The sequence below is a fragment of the Artibeus jamaicensis genome, unplaced genomic scaffold (assembly GCF_021234435.1).
Source record: "Artibeus jamaicensis isolate MK-2021 breed Jamaican fruit bat unplaced genomic scaffold, CSHL_Jam_final contig_1998, whole genome shotgun sequence".
In the NCBI taxonomy this organism is placed as follows: Eukaryota; Metazoa; Chordata; class Mammalia; order Chiroptera; family Phyllostomidae; genus Artibeus; species Artibeus jamaicensis.
Window position 1 is genome coordinate 6,913,072 of NW_026521407.1, and position 22,199 is coordinate 6,935,270.

At 39.8% G+C, this 22,199-nt stretch overlaps 1 protein-coding gene across 5 annotated transcripts in view; it reads left to right on the plus strand.

The window, feature by feature from the left end:
* The window catches only part of STXBP4 (syntaxin binding protein 4), a 154,681-nt gene that overhangs the window by 81,464 nt on the left and 51,018 nt on the right, over nt 1-22,199 (plus strand). For all 5 annotated transcript variants that reach the window (XM_053673462.1, XM_037129655.2, XM_037129656.2 and 2 more), the window contains exons 13-15: nt 1,238-1,354; nt 1,830-1,879; nt 4,322-4,455. In XM_053673462.1, the coding sequence (XP_053529437.1) occupies nt 1,238-1,354; nt 1,830-1,879; nt 4,322-4,455 (301 nt within the window). The remainder of the gene's footprint in view (nt 1-1,237; nt 1,355-1,829; nt 1,880-4,321; nt 4,456-22,199) is intronic.

Sequence of the window (22,199 nt, forward strand, 5' to 3'; positions counted from 1 at the left end):
TTTTGTCTGCTTCATTTTAAGATTCTCTACCTCCGTCTTTCAGTTTACTCATTCTCTTTTCAACCGTATCTAATCGGATAGAAAGCAAGCTTATAAATTGAGTTTCTAATTTAATTATAGTTGCATTTTCTTATTTTTAAGGTTGATTTTTTTCTGTCATCGGGCCTGTTTTGATAGTGTCTTATCCCTTTCATTATGCTTTCAGTTCCTTCTGAATTTCGAACGGTATATTAAATATTGCCATGTATACCGCCCCTGATCACTCCAGTATCTGCTGTTCTTACGGGACTGACGCTGTCATTTATTTCCTTCAATGGACTTTCATTTACGGTGGCTAATTTGCTGAGGCCACAGCCTTTTGGTACAATACACGTGAGAAATTATTTACGATTTGAGTGTAGAAAATATCCCTCCAAAGAAGCTTTGTGTTTTCTTCTATCAGCCTGGGACCAATTTAAACTAAATTTTCATCTTAGGAATTTACAGATTACACAGTAGTATAAATTCTGACTTTAAACCTACTTGCCTGGAGGCTTGTGGTTACCGCTTACTCAGCGGATACTGTTCTTAATCTGCTCACCAGAGAGCCAAAGTCAAAACTTGGTGCACTTTATCAGTTTGTTTCTTTCTAGTTCATCCTTTAAAGCTCTCCCATTGGCCACTTGTGCCTGATGAAACGGTAAACTGTAGGCCACCAGTGCTCAGCACGCTCCCTCGCAACACATTATGCTGCCGTGAACTTACTCCAGCCGGCACTCCGCATTGCTCTTGCTTGTCTCGGTGGAATTCCTCCGCTGCCCGTGGGATGAATCCCTTCCTTCCCTCGCCAGCTCGACTCTTCGCTGCATTGTGTTATTTTAAATACGTGTGTACATCTTCAGCACTTTTGGCTCTGCCACACACTGCTAGGGGTTTTTGTCAGCAGCTGGTAAGCCATGTTGCCAAAAAAACAAAAAACAAACAAAAAAATCCACTGAAACTAATTTAAATGTACTTTATTGTAGAAATCAATAAAGTTATATGAAGCTTGTCTCATAAAATTTGCAGCACCCGTGTGCAGTTTAACTGTTAAATGGGCCATTATTTTTGAGCGCTTGCCCCCACATCAGAAGGTATACATAATAAAGAGAAAGTAAACGATATGGCAGTGTAGCGTACTAGTCAACAAAAACTGGAAGCAGGAGCCAGTCGTATTGACTAGAAGAAGTGTGCGAGGCCATCTTTTTGCTGTCTCCAGGAAAGCATTCAGGAGTTAAGGAAGAGAATCACAGTTCTTGACTGCCAATTGCGAAAATCGGAAATGGCTCGGAAATCTTTTGAGGCATCCACTGAAAAGCTTCTTCATTTTGTGGAGGTAAATTTTCCCATTATATTACTTACCATCCCTTTTTAAGCAGTGTACAAGCAACTAACATATAAATAAATGTCAGTATTAGGTGGGCTCAAAACATCAATAATAATTTACAGTCAGATTAAAAATTGCCCAGATAATGAAAAGCCTGGCTAACATATATATCATTAAGAGAAAGAATTGAGACAGGTCATATGATCCCAAATATATGCTATGCTTCAGTGAATAATTTATTAATGAAACTCTCCATATCTATAGACATTATTTGATAAGCATTTACCTGTTACAAAGAAAAGTTTCTATAATCTATTTATGAGTAGAATTGCATGTTAATGAATTCATCTCCCCACCAATAACAGAAACACTTTTTAATCAATTAAGGGAGTAGCATGAAGGAGGAGGTTATAAATATTAATTAAGAAAAGACATTTTAAAAGACTATCAAACTTAGAAATCTCACTATTTTGTTTGTTGCTAGGCTATTCAAGAAGTGTTTTCTGATAATTCTGCTTCTTTAACAACTTTAAGGTAAGAATATTGGAATACTTTCTACAGAATATGCCCACTGATTATAGTTTCATCTGGTATTCATCTGGGACTAAAATAGTAAAATCTCTTAGTTTTAAGATGCTACATAGCCCTGACTGGTGTAGCTCAGTGGATTGAGCACAGGCCTGCAAACCAAAGGATCGCAGTTTGATTCCCAGTCAGGGCACATGCCTGGGTTGCAGGCCAGTTCCCAGCAGGGGACACACAAGAGGCAACCATCTTTTAAAAAAAAAGATGCTACATAACTCCTACTCAATACTGTTCTTTAATGTCTTGTGGAAATAGATACAAGGACATATTTTTTCGACCTCATCTCTGTGAAAGAAATTTCCTCAAGGTGTTTGGCAGATCATTGTAACCTAGTACTCTAAAGTGGAAGTAGGAATCACCTATCTTGCCTTTGTCAGTAATTCTATAAAGATGAGGCGAACTTGAAGATGAGATGAGCTCCGAGTTCCTTAAGCATTCTGTGTATGAGTAAAGGTCACTCTGCTTGTCACAGGCTTAGCACTGAAGGTGAGTGGCAAGCTAGCATATGAGTGGTTGTGGCAAACAGCAGTTTGTAAAACGTGCTCAGGCGATCAATTTCTTGCATTTTCAGCACTCAATAGACATAAATTAAAAATATACTTGGAGACTACCCCTTAATTTTGTTATTATTCACAGTTTGTTTCTGATTTAAAGTTTCTTACCGGGCACTACAATCATACTAATAACATTTATTGATTTCAAACTGCAAGAGTATGGTCATTTTGATGTATGATACAAAAGAACAATTTCTGTTTGTACATTTTCAAAGCCACTTTTCCCTCATCTCATAGCAGCTGACATTAGCATTCTACTTCTAGCAAGAAACCTAGGAAAATTCTTCCTTTCGCTATGAGAACAGCAATTTAATAAGTGAAGATGATATATTACATTCTTATATATTTTAGGTTTCCACAGCGTTTTTGAATTTAGAAGAATTCCTACAGTAGTACACTTCTAAACTCATTTAATTGTAATGCTTTATTCTAATGAAGGAATTTGACATTTTTCATTGGTACGCGTGCTACTTATGATGTAAGATAATTATGTGAGTTCCATAATGATTATTTTTAGTAAGGCTGTTAAAACACCCAGCAATCAGATCCCCCTTGTATAAGTTAGGTATGTTCCCTGCCTCCAATCCCAAGGTCTCTTTGTGACCTCAAAAAATAATTCAAAAGTTCTGTTATTAAAAACGAATGTTAAAATGACTACTTAAAAGCCAGAGTCTGCCCTTTCCTTAAACTAGTTCATGGGGGTGGGGGCGGGGGGGAGATAACTTTAAGAAGTGACATTAAGCAAATTTTTACCCTGTCTTGAAAAGTTAAATGCTAGCAAAATTTGGTTCAGTCTTTAGTATATTGTCTTTAGTATGTCTTCTGTACTGTATATTTTGTCTTGGTCATTCAACACAGAATAAAAAGGCTGGGTATTTGCATTTAAGAACTGACACTTTAATTTCTCTCTGTGAATTAATCCCATCATGCTTAAGAAGATGGGAAGTAAGTAATGATGGCTTTGTTATCAGTTTAAAGTAGTCTCTTGTCTCCCCGGCTGGTGTAGCTCAGTTGATTGGAGCCTCTTCCCTTAAACTGAAAGTTTGCCAGTTTGATTCCCAGTCAGGGCACATACACCCTTGTTGCGGGTTTTGTCCCCATCTGGGGCACGTACAAGAGGCGGCGGGTCCATGTTTCTCTCTCTCATCAGTGGTTCCCTCCCTCTCTCTCTCCCTTCCTTCCTGTCTCCCTAAAATCACTGTGTCCTCAGGTGAGGATTTTAAAAAATTGTCTCTTTTCAAGTAAAAGTTTTAGCATATGACTTTTTACAGTGAAACTTTGCATTTTAATTATATCTGATCGCAGTCATTTCAGGTGACATTTGCATTTTTAAAAGTAATGTGAATGACCTAGGCTGTCAGATTTGGGGCAACACATGGGAGTGCTCAGGGGATAATTTCATGAGTAAATACACATGTTGAAGTCATAGTTAATATTATTAGGGGTAATAGTAGATGTGTGTTTATAGATTTATGTTTATGTGCTTAACTTGAATTTTTACAAAACTGAATAAAAGGCTCCATGATATGAGCATAATATAAGTACTTACAAAATAAGCCCAACAGATGATGTAGGAGGTGGACCATCCCCCATCCCTTCCTTCTTATGTATGGTGTCAATCTAATTTTTAAAATGTGCCTTATTGTTATACAGTAAAAAAATTGAAAACAGAAATAATGGTTTCTGTGAACGACTTCATTTATGGCTATAAGAATACAACATTCCCAGACACAGAAATATTTTTGTCCAACTTTATAACTAATAAGAATTCATGTTTGTCAAAGATAGATGTTATCTACTGAGTGGTAAGTTCAGCTTTGCTCTGTTGCCCTCGCAGTGAAAGAAGAGCCCTGTTCGCCTCCCAGACGTCCCTTACCCCACTGGGAAGGAACGGCCGCAGCGTGGCCGCCACGCTGGCTCTGGAATCGAAGGAGCTCGTCAGATCTGTCCGTACCACACTGGACATGGACTGTGAGTTTTCTGAACTTGTTTCCACTTTTTATAGTACTTCATTTAACAAAACAAAAACAAGAAAATTTCAAGTTTCACAGTTTAATGGTGTTCAAATATTCATTTGACTACAGTAAAATTGAGAGCTAAGCGATAACAATCTTAATGCACTAATTGTAGGGGAAGAATATTTGTTTTATTTAAAGTGTCCCTCAGACAAAGGTTTAATCTCCAAAATATACAAAGAACTTACACGACTCCACTCTAAGAAGACACCCAACCCAATTAAAAAATGGGAAAAGGACTTGAACAAACACTTCTCCAAGGAGGACATACAGAACATTCAGAGACACATGAAGAGATGCTCAATATCGTTAGCTATCAGAGAGATGCAAATTAAAACCACAATGAGATACCACTTTACACCAGTCAGGATGGCTATCATAAACAAAGCAACAAACAACAAATGTTGGAGAGGTTGTGGGGAAAAGGGGTCCTTAGTTCACTGTTGGTGGGATTGTAGACTGGTACAACCATTATGGAAAACAGTATGGAATTTTCTCAGAAAAATAAAAATCGACCTGCCTTTTGACCCAGCAATTCCACTGCTAGGATTATACCCCAAGAATCCTAAAACATCAATTTCAAAGAACCTATGCACCACAATGTTCATAGCAGCACAATTTACAATAGCCAAGAGTTGGAAGCAACCTAGGTGCCCATCAGTAAATGAATGGATCCAAAAATTGTGGTACATATACACCATGGAATTTTATGCAGCAGAGAGAAAGAAGGAGCTACTACCTTTTGCAACAACATGGATGGAACTGGAAAGCATTATGCTGAGTGAAATAGGCCAGGCATTGAAGGACAAATACCATATGATCTCACCTTTGACAGGAAGCTAAAGAATAAAACAAACAAGCAAACAGAATAAAAACAAAGACGCTGAAATAGAGAACAAGTGGGCAGCGACCAGAGGGGAGAGGGAAGGGAACTTAAGGGGAAAAAGGGGGAGGGATTTTGAGGAACAAGTATGAAAGACACAGAGATGAGGACTGGGGGGGGGGGGGGAATGGGAGGGAGGGGGAGACCGGGCGGGGGGGGGGAGGGATAAAAAAAATGTACTTGAAAAGTAACTAAATAAAATTTAAAAAAGAAAAAGATCTTGTTAGAGCAAATGTGAAAATATCAAATATAAGTGGCTTACCATAAAAAAATAAATAAATAAAGTGTCCCAAATGGCTTCCAAAAGAAGATAGCTGATTGAGACATGCCTTTATTTCCATTCAAAATCTCTTTAAAATGGGATAATAAGCATAAAAGTAAATCCCCAGCAGCACTGGAAACCTGGAGGGTGGAATCAACATTGAGGAATTTTTTAATAATATACAACAGATGGAATAAGATTGAAGGATAGCCCAACTGAGCAAAAGACCCCAAAATGCAGTAAATATGAAAAACAACACTGCTGAAATGGTGAGTTCAGCAGAAACATGGAAAAATCCCCAGGATCACATCACAGGCGGGGGAAATTGGGAACAGACCCTGGGGCAGGCAGCAAGGTAATTAATTAAAGGGCTGTGGCAGAGCTGAATCGGTTCCCTTCTCTTCAGGGCTGCTTGCTCAGGCATTGACCTCTAGGGCCCAGAGGACACCTTTCTTCAGGAAACTCCTGATCCGTCCCTGGACACTGCAGAGGCACCATTAAGCTAGAGGGAGAAGCAGGACAGTGCTCTAAGAAGCTTCCTGCATCTCAAAGGCAGGAAGATCTTGGGTAACAGCTTCAGTGACTGACATCCCCTCCCTTCCCTCCTGCCATCTCCAGGCACTTTGGCCTCTTCGGGGATGCGGACCCCTTCTTGTCTGTCTTCCTGTCTCTTCCCTCTCTGTCAGTCTGCTGCTTGTTGCTGTGCTGGCCTCGGACATTTCACTATTTCTCTGGTTTGCCATTCTTAACTTTTCTGTACTGGAGATCAGATATCAAATATTTAGAGATATACATAAAGTTCTATGTTAATTATGTATAAAAATAGTAAGTTTTGGATGAAGTCCTAGGTAGTACATGGCTTGACTTGGTATATAGTAATAGTCAAAAATCCTTTGGGGTAACTTTTTACTTCAATACTATATTATGCAGGATTGAAAATCATGCCTTAATAGCATTGGCAGTGGAATTTTCTGGGGCCGGTGGGGGGGGGGGCGCGGGTATAACCTATTACCTTTTTTAAAAAATCAAATTACATTTTAAAAACCCTGTAAGAACTCTGTAAAGACATCCTGTGGCCCTGGCTGGTGTAGCTCAGTGGATTGAGCACCGGCCTGCGAACCAAAGGATCACAGTTTGATTCCCAGTCAGGGCACATGCCTGGGTTGCAGGCCAGGTCCCAGCACGGGACGCATGAGAGGCAACCATATATTGATATTTCTCTCCCTCTCTCCTTCTCTTCCCCTCTAAAGATAAATAAGTAAATAAATAATAAAAAATAAATAAATACATCCTGTAGGTTTTAAGGAGGGGATGAAAAATAACCTCTCCTAATGCGTTATGTGTAAGTGCAGAATTTTACATGTCAGACATTTTTACATTAAGAGCGGGAACAGGGGAGGGAGACTCCTCCCCAGACATGGCCCAGTGGACATCGCCATCATTTATTTCAATTACTTTGCTAATATGTACCTTTATATTTGTGCAGCATGATCATCTCCCCCCCCCAAAAAAAATTTGAAATTTAGCAGAACTACTTTGAAAAAAAAGTGAAAAATTCCATCCACATTTTTTATTCACTGCAAGATTATACATACTTTGTTGTTTAAAACTAGAAAGTAGTTTCTGTGTTTTCTTTTTATTTAGAAATGTAATTGCCAATGTTGGCATATTTTCCCATGCTTTTATAATGGCATATGACATATCTTTTTAAGTTTAATGATTCAGATCATCTCAGCTCACTCTTCTTTCTTTTATGCAGTAGCGTTTTCTACGTTTGTAATGAAAAACGGAAAGTTGCTGCCATGATGTAGGTAATTCAGTCTCAGCCTTTACCGCACTCCCTCGACCATAGCTGTCTGGTTATTTCGAGTTACAATTCGAAATTTTCTCTTCGGCAATTGCCTCCTCTTTCTTCAAAGTATAAGTACACTGTAAGGTGTTATACTACACGATTTTCTCAGAAATTAGAATAAGGTTTCATGGGTTTTAGAGATTAAAAATCAGCTCCTGAGGAATATGTACAAGACAATTCTGAACCTTTTTTGCACCATGGGCTACACTCGAATCTAGAGAAAGCCCTCCGCCCAGAATTGTGCACCTATACAAATTTGCATTCGTTTTCAGACGTGTGTGAACCCCAATTGAAGAAACCTGATGTAGAATAACAGATAATACGAATGCATTGCAAACATGGCCACCCAGCCCTCAGCAGAACACCGTCAGCACTGGGGAAGTTCCTTATCATAGGGCAGCCTGCAGTAGAGTTGGAATCCATGTAAATAATGCTTCTCAGAATCTCTGATGTTCTCTAGAAATAGGCACTCCACAGAGCATCTCCACTAGCCATTCAACTCTTGGGCAAATTCCCTAACCTCTGGGCCTGTTTCCTCATATGAAAAGGGGAGATTATATTGGTGGGGCAGGAGTGGAGCATTAAATGAGATACATGTCAAGTAGCTCACAGAGCCCTTGGTAATGTAAGAGGTTCCTTAAATGGACATAACCGTAGCTGCTGAGCTGGTACCACGTTGTCATCATTATTTAAATTAATTTAAATGTACTTTTTCTCTGTGGTAAGTACTAAATAAGTATTGCCTAAAGCTTCTTTCAGTTTTGATACTTTTGAAGATGGTAGATAAGAACTTTTCTTAATATTTAGCATTTAAAGTTATTATGACTTTTGAGTTAGAATATTATCATCACAGGAAACTGTGACTAAATTTCAGAATCAGCATCTTATCTTTCAATTGTTCACTGCTAATTGTAAGACAGCTTTGGTCTGTTCTATTACATTGCTTCCACTGAACTAGTTTATAAACAGAATAGGCCTTCTTAGTCATTTTTGGAACCCTTGGGGGTACTTACATTGTTCTTGATCAATATTTACATGATCAATATTATAATGCTTTAATATAACTACTTGTTTTGGACAGTAATCTTTTTTTTAATTAATTTTTTTATTTATTTATTTTTCGAGAGAGGGGAAGGGAAGGAGAAAGAGTGGGAGAGAAATATCTATGTATGGTTGCCTCTCATGCATCCCCTGCTGGGAACTGGCCTGCAACCCAGGCATGGGACTGGGTTGCCCTGACTGGGAATCGAACTGTGATACTCTGGTTCTCAGGCCCGCGCTCAATCCACTGAGCTACGCCAGCCAGGGCTGGACAGTAATCTTTTTTGATTGACAAAATAATTCTGTAACAAAAGCATAGAGAAGCAGTTCTGTTTTCAAAGTGCATAATACAGGAATCCTGGTAGATAATCCCCTAGGAGGTCTTTAATAAAGAGAAGGTATGGATTTCCTGATTAATTGGTAGCATAAATATAGGCATCTACCCTCCTTCAAGATTCCCATGGAAATGATTAGTGCAATATAAAAATAAGAGAAAATCTTCAAAAGCACTAGCAGTTACAGGCAGACCCCCAGAACATTTCAATACAGGGTGGGTAGGACCTCATAGGAAGAAAGCACAAGCCCTGGCTGATGTGGATTCATGGACTGAGTGCTGGCCCTGAAAACCAAAAGGTCAGTGATTCAATTCCCAGTCAGGGCACATGCCTGGGTTTCAGGCCAGGTTCCCAGTTGGCGTTGTGCGGGAGAGAACTGATTGATGTTTCTCCTACACATTCAATGTTTCATCTCCCTCTTTTTCTCCCCTCTTCTCCCTCTCTAAAAATAAATTAATTAAATTTTTTAAAAAAAGAAAAAAGACACAAGCGCCAATTTGTTCCTTCCTCTGCTGAACAACAGTAGCAATTATGAGGCACCCCTGGCGTTAGGGCACCCCTGCTGCATTCTAATGTGCACAGGTAATAACCTCAGAGACTGCCTGGAGGTAGATAGACTCTTTCTTACTCTTTTATCTTGGTGAGTCAATGGCATTTTTTAAATTCTCGGGGTGCGCACAGATTCTGTGTCGAGCAGAAGGCCCACTGGGGCTTGGGGCTTGAGACAGCAGAGCCACGCTTCAGATCTGACATGCACTGGGGCATCCAGGAAGCTTTCGATGTAAAGAGAGCTGACCCAGTGGCTCCTGCACCAAATGCCACGCCGCTCTGCACAGCAGCTCTGGTCCGGGCTTGCTTGTCACAGCCGCAGACTGCTGCATCCTCCTTGTGCACACCGTGGAAGTGCACATCGGCCAGCCCCCAGCCCGAGCTTGGAGCCGGTAACTCCAGCAACTGGGGGTCCATACCTCCTCTCAAAGGTCAAAAACCCATTCTGAGTTGAGAGTTCTCAACCCCCAAGCTTTTTATAAAGAGAAATATATCACACATACACACACACACATTTCATCCAGGCTCTTAAAAGCTAGCACACACATAAATGTACCAATATATGATTATGAAAAAGTCCACAGTATTAGAGCTAGAAAATATAGCTGTCTAGATTGAGAATAGAGTTTGAGAACAAGATGATAGTGATCTCATGCCAAAGCCTCCTCATTCTGCTCTTATACTTAGAGATGACATTTGAAATTGTGTTTGTGTGTTTAAAAGATTAAAACCAAGAAAGGAACGTCTCCTTGCACCACAACAGAGGGTAAAACTATAATGATAAGTGGGCTCTTAAGCTTCAGAGATGCACAGAATTTAGATGAGCAGCTGGAGCAAAGGTTTCTACACCCACAAGGGCCCAAATGAGGCCTGAGCAAAGGAAGCAAGGATTCTTCCCCTGGAGAATACACTCGATAAGTTACTTATACAGAAGGCCCACACACACACAAAATCCCTTCAATTTAGACCCCCCTGGGCCTGGCCCCTAATTAAAGTACAAAGTAAATATTCTCATCTATGAAAGGTGAGAAGATAATTTGGCACATTTTTGGGAATCAGTTTTGCAGTACATCACAAGCTTTTAAAAAGTTTCTTTGAAATTTAAAAAACATATTGTCATGATCATATGTTTTAACTTAATAATTCCACCCATTGGTATTTTTTGCAAAGAAAATAATGAGAGATGTGCATAAAAATGTATATATAAGTATTTTCATCAGAGCATGTTTTATAATAGAACTGTGGATGTTCAACTGTTACAAATTAGTTACAAAATTATATAATTCTTATTCAGCCATTTGAAAAGAAGGATGAACTTTTCTCCTACCAAGAAGTGACCATCTGATTGCATATGTTTGTCTACGCAAGCCTCCTGCATCAATTCAGGTGTCTTGTCTGAAATTAGCAATATTTTCACTTTTAAAGTTAGAATGTCAGTAATAGCTGCTTTTTGTCTTGATAGTCTAATTAGAAGTCATTTAGACAGATGGGAAAAGGCTTTATGAGAAGAAGGGGAAATGCAGTACTGCAACATTTGAAGGCCTTTGTCATTTTTCTTTTAGGTCCAAAACTCAGAGTCGACATAGCATCTTCCCATTATACTTAGTCTAGGTCTCAAACTATCATTATTGCTTTTCTTATTTCCCCGAAGAGCCATATATCTTTGGTGAAAGTCAGCTGTACTATTCAGAATGAGCATTCTGGTATTTACTTCTTCATAAAGTAATCATGCATATTTATATGTCTTTCTTCTCCTGGAATTTGGGGAAATGTTCCACACGTAAGGGAATCGCTCGTGTGATTCCGATGCCATTAGAGAGACAGTCCACCTGTTTTTATAAGGCAGCCCTGTTCTCTGGTGAGTTGATTGTTCGGAGCCAGATAATAACTACCTATTGGTGGTCTCTTACCCTTCAAGGAAAATGGCAAACTTGTGTGTCGTCTTGGATTGTTGCAAATTAAAAGTAGGTCAGTGCTGTAATGTTCCATTAAGAAAATATATCACATTTAATCTTGGGTGATTTCTGCAAAAGAAACAATGCATAAGTTATTTAATTTTGTTTTAAATGGGAAAATTATTATTAGCTTCAAGAAAGATAAGTAATTACTTTCCTGGTACAATTTTACTTCCAGAGGAAAAAATGAGAGAAAAATATATCACTTAAGAAACTGTGATCATTTAGATTCACTGCTTTATTCTTTCATGAACTGTTTATTGAGCAGGTGCAGCGGGCCAGACCCGAATCTAGGCACTAAGCTAAGAGCATAAACAAAGTCCTTGCTTTCCAGTTGCTTAAGGGCAGAGATGGACGAACAAGTTAGCAAATAAGTAAATAACAATTCCAGACAATGATGGCTCTTACAAATAGAATAAAACCAGATGGTGTGTTAAGGGAGTATAAGCAGGGATGTTACTGCTCTTTAAAGGGGTGACGTTTGAGCAAAGATCCAGCCTGGAGAAAGTCTGAGAGGAGAGCTGCTCACACCAAGTACACAATCCCAAGGTAGGAACTATCTGAACAGAGCTGAGGGTCAGAAACAGGCCTGGGTATCTGATACACCTGAGCCAGTGGACAGTTACACGAGAGAGCGTGGCAGTGCAGAAAGGAGCCAGATCGTGCAGAGCTTTGAACACCCCCCTCAGGAGTTTGGATTTTATTTTGTGCCATAGGAGCCATTGACAGTTTTAAGCAGGAGGAATAACATGACCTGATCTACATGTTAAAAGATCATTCAGGTGTCTCTCTGAAAATGAACCCTGAGCATAGCAAGAATGAAGAAAGCAGAAGACTGCCTGGCTACTGCAGTGAGTAACTGACATGGGAGATGGTAGTAGCTTGGGCTAGATTTGGAGCAACGAGGAACAAATACTCGTTTTTTCGAAAAGAGATTAGCAGTGTGTTGGTGTGTCTAACATTTGGAACACGTGAAATTCGGTACTGATGTCTAGACTTGATTTTCACGTGCACAGGCTGGGGCCACAAGTCCAGATGCACAAAGCCGATCTCATTGCTGGTCTTAGACTGCCTCATGTTTCCTGATTGCTCCTTCGACACATCAGCTAACTACTGGTGCTTGCCTTTTCCATTAAACAAATTCCTGAGAACTGAGGGAATTATTTAATAATACCAAATCCGTAGTAACCCTCTACTACTTTCTCTTGGTATGCAAGAAGCAAACATAATACAGTCTATCAGTCATAAAATCAGAAAGCCACCGTGTTTCCAGTATTTAGCATACACAAATTTCCAGTGCGAATTAATCCCCCATCTACTACGTGGGACGCACTTTCACAGAAGATCATTACCAGGGAAGTATTTCAGATGCAAACTTTAATCACATGTACTGCCCGCAGCCACGATGTATGAAGACAAGGCTCAGTGAGCAATTCTTCCACAAGGCAGGAATAAAGTTGTGGGGGGATTGTGGGGTGTGCAATATCTGGGATTTAATCAGTGAAAGCCTATATACCTTAGGACTGACATGGTGAACAGAGTGTAACATGAAACGATTTCTAACACAAAAGCAGAAAAAATGCATGGACTGCTTCAACACCACAGAAGGTGTTGATGGTAAAGTATAGTAAATTATCTGCCTTCCAAAAACCAGGGCTCCGATTCCTTCCACAATGAGAACTGACTGTAATAATAGAAAATCTAAAGTGTAGGTAACGGTTCAGTCCTATAATGACACACACAATGTCAGTGATGCCAGAAAGATTTTTTTCCCTCAAGGCCTGAGAATATCCTCATCCAAAGACAGTGCATTTGGGGGGGTGGGGGTGGTTAATGGAATAGGTGTCCTCCAGAGGTCATATGAGGGCAAAGTGTCCACAAGCATCCCAGAAAAGACAGCAGCAGTAACAGTTATGTGCAGTAAGGGCTGTAGTGATGACTTCATATGATGAACTAGTTCAATTTAGGTCCAGAGCTTCCTACCTTCAACAACAGAATATTACTATCACTACTACAGATAATATATTTTCACATCATAATGCCATAGATGGAGAAAGTTTTCAATGTTATCAGTTTTACAGTTGAAAAGAACTATTTTACATCAATATGTCTGCACAGCAATCCTATAAGATAGGCATTATTATGTCTAAATTAAAAGATACAAAAAGAGCAAGGCACAGAGAACTCATGATGTACTTTGGTCACCAGCTTGAAAAGGACAATATCCGAACCGCACCTCAGACCTTCTGCTAAGTCCTGTGTGTCTCTCAGGGTTGTATAGTTGTCATTACGTCACAGGTGAATTGGAATTTTTTTCTTTAGAGTATATAAAATGGTGGGGTGTCTTCATGCAGTGGTATCTTAGATTTGATTAAATATGGTGAGCTCTCAGAGACTTAGTTCCCTGTCTCCAAATTGGGAATACAGTCTTCATGAAGTTGTTTCAAGGATTACAGGAACTAGTATTAAAGTGCCTTGTAAAATATCAAGTCCTATGTAAACATAAGATTATGTTTAGAGCTCATTTCTTATTTTAATGAAAATCATTGATCAAGATTTACCTCATCTAAACTAATTTTCATGACTTATAAATATTCAGAATAAAGCAACAGATCGCATTGGTTTGTGAAGCTTTAATAATTCTCGATCAGTATAGAGGCTACCTAACTCTCTGATACATTAGTTTCCCAGGGAGTCAGATTGGGAGTGTATTTGTTTTTTTTTTGTTTGTTTGCATTTTGCTTATTTTTTAAGAGTATCTACTTTTTATTTGAAACCTCTATATAGTTTGAATTTCTTTTAGAGGGAACATTTGTTACTTCTGATATTTAAACCATCTCTTAAAAGTAAAAAAAAAAAGTTAAGCATCACTGAAACCTCATGCTAAGAAATAAAAGGTCTCTTTGGAATCATTTATAAAACTCTGCATAAAGAGAGAATAATAAATGTCCCTAGAATACAGAATCAAGAACTGAATCTTTAATTATAACATTATTCAAAAACTTGTGACCATATGAATTTATCCAACCAACAGTGCCAATTAGATTCAAAACGACTAGGCCTTGGGACCACACGACGCTACTGGTGTCACTCATCCCTCTTATCATAACTCCGAAGTGCGCGGGTGAAAAGTTAAAGTGGACAGAGCGTTGGGAGCGAGAAAACCTGCTTCTTACACAAGATCTTGGAAACCGTGACTTAATTCCTCATCCTCACTTTTGCTACATTTATAACAATGGAAAGAATGAGCATGATAGCTCATTACATTTCAGGATAAAACGAAGTAACATTTGTGAAATTGTCTTTAGATTTTACATAAAAATTAGTTTTCTGTACCCTAGATGTTCTCTTTATCAAAAAGACAGATCCATTTTTTACTCATGGAGAGGCAGAATAATATAGTGAGCCAACCACATACCACCAGGTTCAAATACAGCTCTACCACCTAATAGATTGTGTTTTGGGACTTCTCTAAAATCTCTGAGTTTCATTTTCTTCATCTATGAAAATGGAGATATCACCAATTCATAGGGTTGTTGTGAGGATAAAAAGAATGTATCCAAAGAGGCTAGCTTATTAAAGATAATGTTTATAGGGTGACTTATATCTGGGAGGCACTTAATACATATTATTGTTATAATTTTGATCATTCATTGTCATTATGTAGTAGGAGTATTTTGTCCTTGCAACCTATTTCAATATGGTAAACTACTCTCTTCACCTCCCCCTCTCTTTATTGGGGGAGGGGAGAGTCGGAAAACTTGGAAGGTGGTGAAAGATTTCTAATGTAGATTTATTTACATAACCTATCATTGTTAAATCACTCCACTGAAAATGCATAAGAAACCATGTGCTGAAACCTTGAAAACAATGGCAAAATAACATTTCACTGTTTAAAGTAGCAGTAAAATATGTATAGGAAACCCAGCTTCAACCCAAACTTATTTCGTGGATAGGAAGTTCAAATAATAAAGAAGTTTGTGTCTAACTGGCAGCCTCAAGGGCTCTTCATATTTCAGTTTTGTATGTGGAGAGAAAGGCCTTGCTGAACTTGTATAGAAGGGAGAGATACTGAAGTTGTCCAGGAGTAGGTACAAGTAGCCACCAGTTCATTGCAAACCTTTTAACTAGACTTTCACAGGCATTTCACCCAGATGAGGAAAGAGCAGGTAACTGCTAGAGGAGTGTTCCAGCAACCGGTGCAGACAAAGGCTGTGCAGCAGGAGCCTGCCTGGTACGTTTGTGCAAAAGGGAAAGGAAGGCGTGGATGGAGAGGCCCAGCTCACTGTATCGTTCCGTCTTCTCGGTCTCATCGTTTGCCTTCAGAACGGCCGTTCATTATCACCTGCCGAATGGTGCTTTTCTCTCTACTGCCAGATACTCTGTTTTACTCCCCTCTCTATTCTCTTCTTAAACCAAGAGAATATGCATTTTTTTATTTGTTTACTTCTTTATTGTCTGTCTCCTTTATTAAAATATGAGTCCCTTGAGAACGGGGATCTTGAAAAGTCTTGCTCATCACATTTTAGGTAACATCTAAAACAGTCCTGGCACATAGTAGGTGTCCATGACATGTTCATATTTTATAATTGTGATTAATATCTAGTTAACAAATATAATATACAAGGTCTGTCTGGAAAAAGTCCAGCCATTGTTAATATAATGAAAACAGTTTGCACGACATCCATGTAACCTGGCAGCCAAGGAGAGTGGACTGGAATGCGCATGTGTGAACAATGATGGCTTCACTGTACTAGTCAGTGGGGATGGTAGGTGCTGTTGAGTGAGCATGTGTATTGTGTAGCTATCGTTTTCAAAATAACTGAGTGAGTAGAGAAAGGAATCTGCATCAAATGTGTTAAGCTTGAACATCCCTCCATGGAACCTACTCAGGTGACTCAGAAGGCCACAGCTATGGGCAACTGGTGATTGGCAGCTTCGTCACAACAACATGCCTGCTCATGCATCGTGTCTCTTGCTTTTTTTTTTTTTTTTGGTGAAATATCAAATCACCCAGGTGACTCAGCTCCTCTACAGCCCAGATTTGGCTCACTGAGACTTCTCGCTTTTCCCAAAACTGAAATCGCCTTTGAAAGGGAAGAGATTTTAGACTGTTGAGATTCAGAAAAATATGACGGAGCAGCTGATGGCGATTAGGAGAACTGCGTGAGGTCCCAAGGTGCCTACTTTGAAGGGGACTGAGGCATCATTGTGATATATACAATGTTTCTTGTGTCTTGTATCTTCAATAAATGTCTCTAATACCTGTGCATCAGATACTAAGAAGAGATGCTCACTCTGCTCACATTGAAGATATCCCTGTAGGGGAAAGCCGGTAGTGAAGCTCAGTGGGTGAGACTTGAAGCAGAACAGAATAACATCTTTTTCTACATAATGACCCTACATGGGGTACCCGCTGAGAATTTCTGACCAATAGAGTTTCATGAACAGCCACGCTTTTTTTCAAAGCAACAGGTCTAACTGAAGGGGGAGTAAGACTACAGGCAGTTTCCTGTCCAGAAAGCCATCAGTGTGAGTGAGGGCGATGCACCACGAAGAGCATTAGAGATGAAGAAATGAAAGAAATCAAAGTAGATCTGAAACAGTGGACCTGAAACAGCTCGGGCAGAAAAAGAATATGAATGATGCTGTCTCAGAGGAGATCATTAACTGGTGCAGGCTAAGCTGTCTGCCGGAATTGTAGTTCTACCAAAAGAACCTAAAGAAGATGTGATTGTTTAATTATGTATATATCTGGACATATACCACGGACTCCATGAAAGGAGTTTTGTCTTGTTTTGTTTTAAAGTTGGGTCGAATGAGTTTGTTCTCATGTTTAGAGACCACGGATGGAAATGCAGCCTGTGGGGTAAGAAATCCTAAAAGTCTATACAGTTACTTACAGTCTCAGTAGGAAGAAAAGGTAGAAGTATACAGATAAATCCAGGGAAGTTTCACAGAGCCTTTTGATGAGCTTAGATGTTTAAGCAAGTACCCAAAAGCTGGAGAAAGAAGCAACCCAGAACTCACAAGAACTCATAATGGCAGCAGGAATGGTAAAGCCAGGACTAACTTAACTTTTTATAAACATTAATGATGAGAAGAGGTATGTTTGAAGCACTAATAAAGAGAACAAAGATTTGTTAAATAAACGAGAGGAAAAGCGCCTAAGTCATGGGCTGTACAGGCTCTCTTCATGGTCCTTGCTTCCCAGCGTGCATGCCCTTGCATGACGCCCCCCCCCCCCCGAGTCTGTGCACAGCCTGGGATTTACTCCTCCCCAGTAGATCCCAGCAGAGGTGACTTGGTATACATGGTAACCTCGTGTAAGGTTTCAGTGCTTTTTTTTCCTGGATTCTCTTCTTCCTGGCTTCAAAAACTGAAATACTGTGTTGGAGATCCACATGGCAAGGAGCTAAGAGCAACCTTGGGCTGACCGCCAGGGAATCTGAAGCCTTTGATCCTGGAACCACAAGGAATTGAATTGTGTTGGCAATAGTAAAACCTTTCCCAGCCTAGTCTCAGTTGAGACCACAGCCTATGAGACCCTAAGCAGAGGACTCAGCTAAGCCTTGGCCAGACTCCTGACCCATAGAAACTGTGAAATAATGTGTTATTTTAAGCTGCCAAGAGTGTTGTAGCTCATTACACAGCAACAGAAAATTGATGGCATAAACTGCCACCATGCTTTATGTCTTTTCTATTGAAAGAAAAATGACATTTTCCCTGGGTGAAAAATTTTTCCTCTACTAGAAGAAGAGATACAAATTACGTCCTTACAACTTTGATGAGCTTTGTGAATCAGCTTCACCCTGTGTGTGAGGTGACTCCTTTCTGTCTTGCCCTTCTCTTTAACTCTCCTCTCTCCAATCAGAGGAAGTTCAGGGCAAATAGAAGGATACTCCTTTACAAGCTTAATTAAGATTATATTAGAAACGCCGTCATGAATCTTCCTGGGAGAAGCAGTCTCTCCTCACCATGAGATGTTGTCTCATGCAGCTGAACATTCCCAGTACCTATCACAGTGCTTGACACATAGTCAGTTGATGCTCAGTGACTGTTTGATGAACGAATTTATTAAGTTGCCTCAACCATGAATTCAATAAGAAAGAAAGAAAGTCACTTTTCTCTACTGTGGTGCTTTTCCTTCTTAGACTTTTGGGACTGAAAAGACAAGCATGACATTTATTTGTGCTCAGGAAAGCGAGGAAATGAATCCAGAGGATACAGGGAGGATTGACTTACTTTTTGTAAATAAAAGAGGTCTTAAAAACCTAATGTGAACACTGATTACTTCATAACTCTCTTGTTTTCTTCTTAATCTACAGAGCTCTTTAGTTTTATATGAGACATGTTCAGTATTGGCAGATGCTAAACACGCAGCTGTCTGATTCCAAATGAGGCTGACGTGATGGACGCACTTGTTATGTCTCCCTTCTCTATCGGCGTATCACATAGAAGTGCAGACATTTCATAACCTGACAATAGTTGAAATGCCTTTATCTTTTATTCATTCTATTTCCAACTTCCTTCTTTGTAGACCCCTAGTGGAAACCGCCTTAACATTGCTCATTCCCGTTTGGTACATCGAATACCTGGGACACTGTGCCTCATTTCTAGCTATTCGTGAATTCTTTATAAAAACTTCTGTTAATTTATTCCTGATTGCCTTGTTGGGCATACTGATGACAAAATGCCTGAAAGATTGGGTTTAGTTTATATAACATGTAAGTAGAAAATGGGCAACAATATATGCTCGGTTGCTTTTATTATTCATTTCATTCATTACATGGTATTGTTTTCATCTAAACTAAGCAAAGGACAATATTTTAGCTCATAATGTCATTATTTATGAATTAGGAAATTACGTACCTGTTGAATTGAAAACCGTCATTTTTTAAAAGTGAATTGTGATAAGTGAAGGGATGCTCAATGGCCATCTCCATCACCTAAGAACGTGGATAATTTTTGAAAATTTAACAAGTACTATATTACGTCTCCCCAAAAGCCTATTCTCCTGCGGTCTTTAATGCATAAACCAGAGCATATACTGCCCAAATCAAAACTTTCCAATCACATCACACTCAGAGTAGGATGCAAACTCTGTACCGTGGCGTGCGAGGTTCTTCGTTTCTGGCCCCGGTTGGCTGTCTGATCTGATTGTCCACCTCTCTCCGATACTTACACGGCTCCAGCCACCTCAGGCTCTCTGTAGTCATTCAAACATACCAGGCTCATTCCCCGCTAACTGCCTTTGCACTTGATCTTCACCTCCTCACAATGGTGTTCCTTCGGATCTTCATGAGAGTTGCTCTTTCACTTCATTCAGGCCTTTGCTCCAATGTCGTCTTTTCAAAGAGGCTTTTCCTGGCCAGTCTAAAATGCTAGCCCCTATCATCTGTGAATATCAGTCATGATTTCTCTCATTTGTTTTTCTAGGAGCACTGATTGCTGCCTGAGACTGTGTCTGCCCCACTAGAATGTAAGATATAGGAAGGCAAGGTTCTCACTTGTCCTGTTCATAAGTGTAGCCCCAGAATCCGTTAATGCAGTTATTCAGTACATGTTAATTGGATAACTAAATGAGTAAGTTCATAGGGGTACCTTGTAGAGGGCTAAACAACAGTTGAAGAGAGAAACAAAGAAAAGAAGTAAAAATGGCATTGATTTTTTGAGCCAGAATAATGCAAGGTGGTAGATAGAACCATTAAAAGTCACAAGTAAGTCAGAAAGAAAGACAGACAGATTTGCGAGAGCAGACAGACAAGCTCTATGGAAATACTCATAGACATTTAGAAGGAAATTGGGAGAGAGATCAGGATTGGAGAGGTTTAGAGGATGAGTCCTATTGTTCTGATAGTTGAAACCCAAACATTGGAAAGGGTGTAACAGGAAAAGTCCTTTGGGGACAGCTCAGAGGAAGAGGGGCCAGATGGAGAGAAGTCGGGATGCCAGGAGTAAGAATGAAGATAGATTCTTGGGAAGTTTAAAAAAAAAAAAAAAAGAAGCTCGGAGAGAAGAGAGTTTCGTGGGGGGGTGGTGAGCAGGGCTAAGTGCTGATAACAAGAGGACAACATGTGAGAAATGAATTCGCTGTGATTGCAAGCATTGGTGACCTTTAAGAGAGAAGCCTCCGTAGAGTGGTGGAAGCAGAAACACATTCTGCACCAGCACTGTCTTGAATGCCAATTTGATGTTTCTTCTGTGATTCAAAAGGCATGACAGTATCTCAGGGCCTGTGGTCATTTTGTAAATATCAGTTATGTAACTGTAGATTAAAAGGTGTGGGATTAAGGAAAAAGATATAGGAAAATGAACTGAATTTATACTGATCCTACAACATATGGTAGAAGTTACTTATTTTGAACAAATTCCTGCCTGTGCCCAGGTTTCTGTGACTTTCTAGCGAGGGAAGCAATGTGCTCTGATAACCATCAACAAAGCGTCCTTTAAGTGTGCTCGCGGCTTTTTCTAAATTGAGAAGTGCTGAGATAAAAGGGGAAATGTTACTTAGGCCAGCAATATTTTTATTTTATTGTCTGCTGACATAAAAATGTGTTGAGCTTTATTTTTGTTATTTTGAAAAGGTCCGAATAGAACGAATAAGCAGGAAAAACTGTTTTTAATCCACTACTGAGAGCCGTGATTTTTTACTTTTTGAGTTAATCACTTTCAGTCCTTTATCTTCATGTATAAAACTGAGAAGGAACGCAGCGTGGGCGCAAGAATCAGATGGCCTGGGTTCGTACCTCTGCCTCCCGTAAGCAACACGAACTCGAGTTCTGTAGCCTCTGGGCCTGAGTCTCCTCCCCTGTAAGATGTAGGAACAACTAGTCCTTTTATAAGCTTATTCCTCCTGGTACCTGGTATATGACTTAGAGTTTACCCCATACCCTTTCCACCTTTCCAGTCTTACCCGTTCCATTTCCCCCTCCACTGGCACTTCCTTGGAAGACTTCTCATTGCACCTGCCATTGCCCCTGTCATTTGCCTGATGTTCTGCACTTGTTTCATTGGTCTTGACATGCTAATACTGCTTTAAAGTGTCATCTAGGTTGGGAGCTACCTCTGCTCCTGGAGATTGGGCTAAGATGAGCAACTGAGGAGCCCAGTTAAGGATCGTGCTTGTCCGTAATGGCCTTAAAGTTGTATCGCACTGTGCCCCCCCCCCAGTTGAATACGGTCTGTTCTGAAATGAGAAAGGAGAACAAAGTAAGTAAAGTGTTTGATCGGCTGTATCAGAGTTATTATCCTAAAAAGCCATTAACCATGCAATGATAATCAAATCACTGGATGAGCTGTTAACAGTAATACGTCCCTTCGGGTAACCACGGTACAACTGCGCTGTGTGCAGAGTGTTGTGATGGAAACGTTTCTAAGGCTAGGCTACATGCGAATTATTTAAATAATAGAGGACCCAAGGGAAAGTGGTCTCCCTTTGTTTACCTCAGGAAAGGATGGTCTTTTATTTTCAGTATCTTTCAAGAGAAGGGAGATTAAGAATGATGGCCTTGTTAGCCTCCTGGTTAAAATAATTGCTCCAATAGCATTAAGACAGAACATGGTCGTAAAAGATGCAGCGCTTCTCTCTTGGATCCATAATTGAAAACAAAACTAAGCCCAGCGTTCTCCCCATTGAACTCAATGGGTCCCTTGGGTATGACAGTCATAATTCTCATGTTTCCCAGAGGCAACCTTGATTTTGAGTGTTCTAGCACCCTCTTTATTACTCTCCACATTTGGGGCTCCCACAAAAATTGGTGAAGTATCTATAACATTCTTTCTTTGTGAGCAAGGTTTTCACCACCCCCAGCCTCTATTAA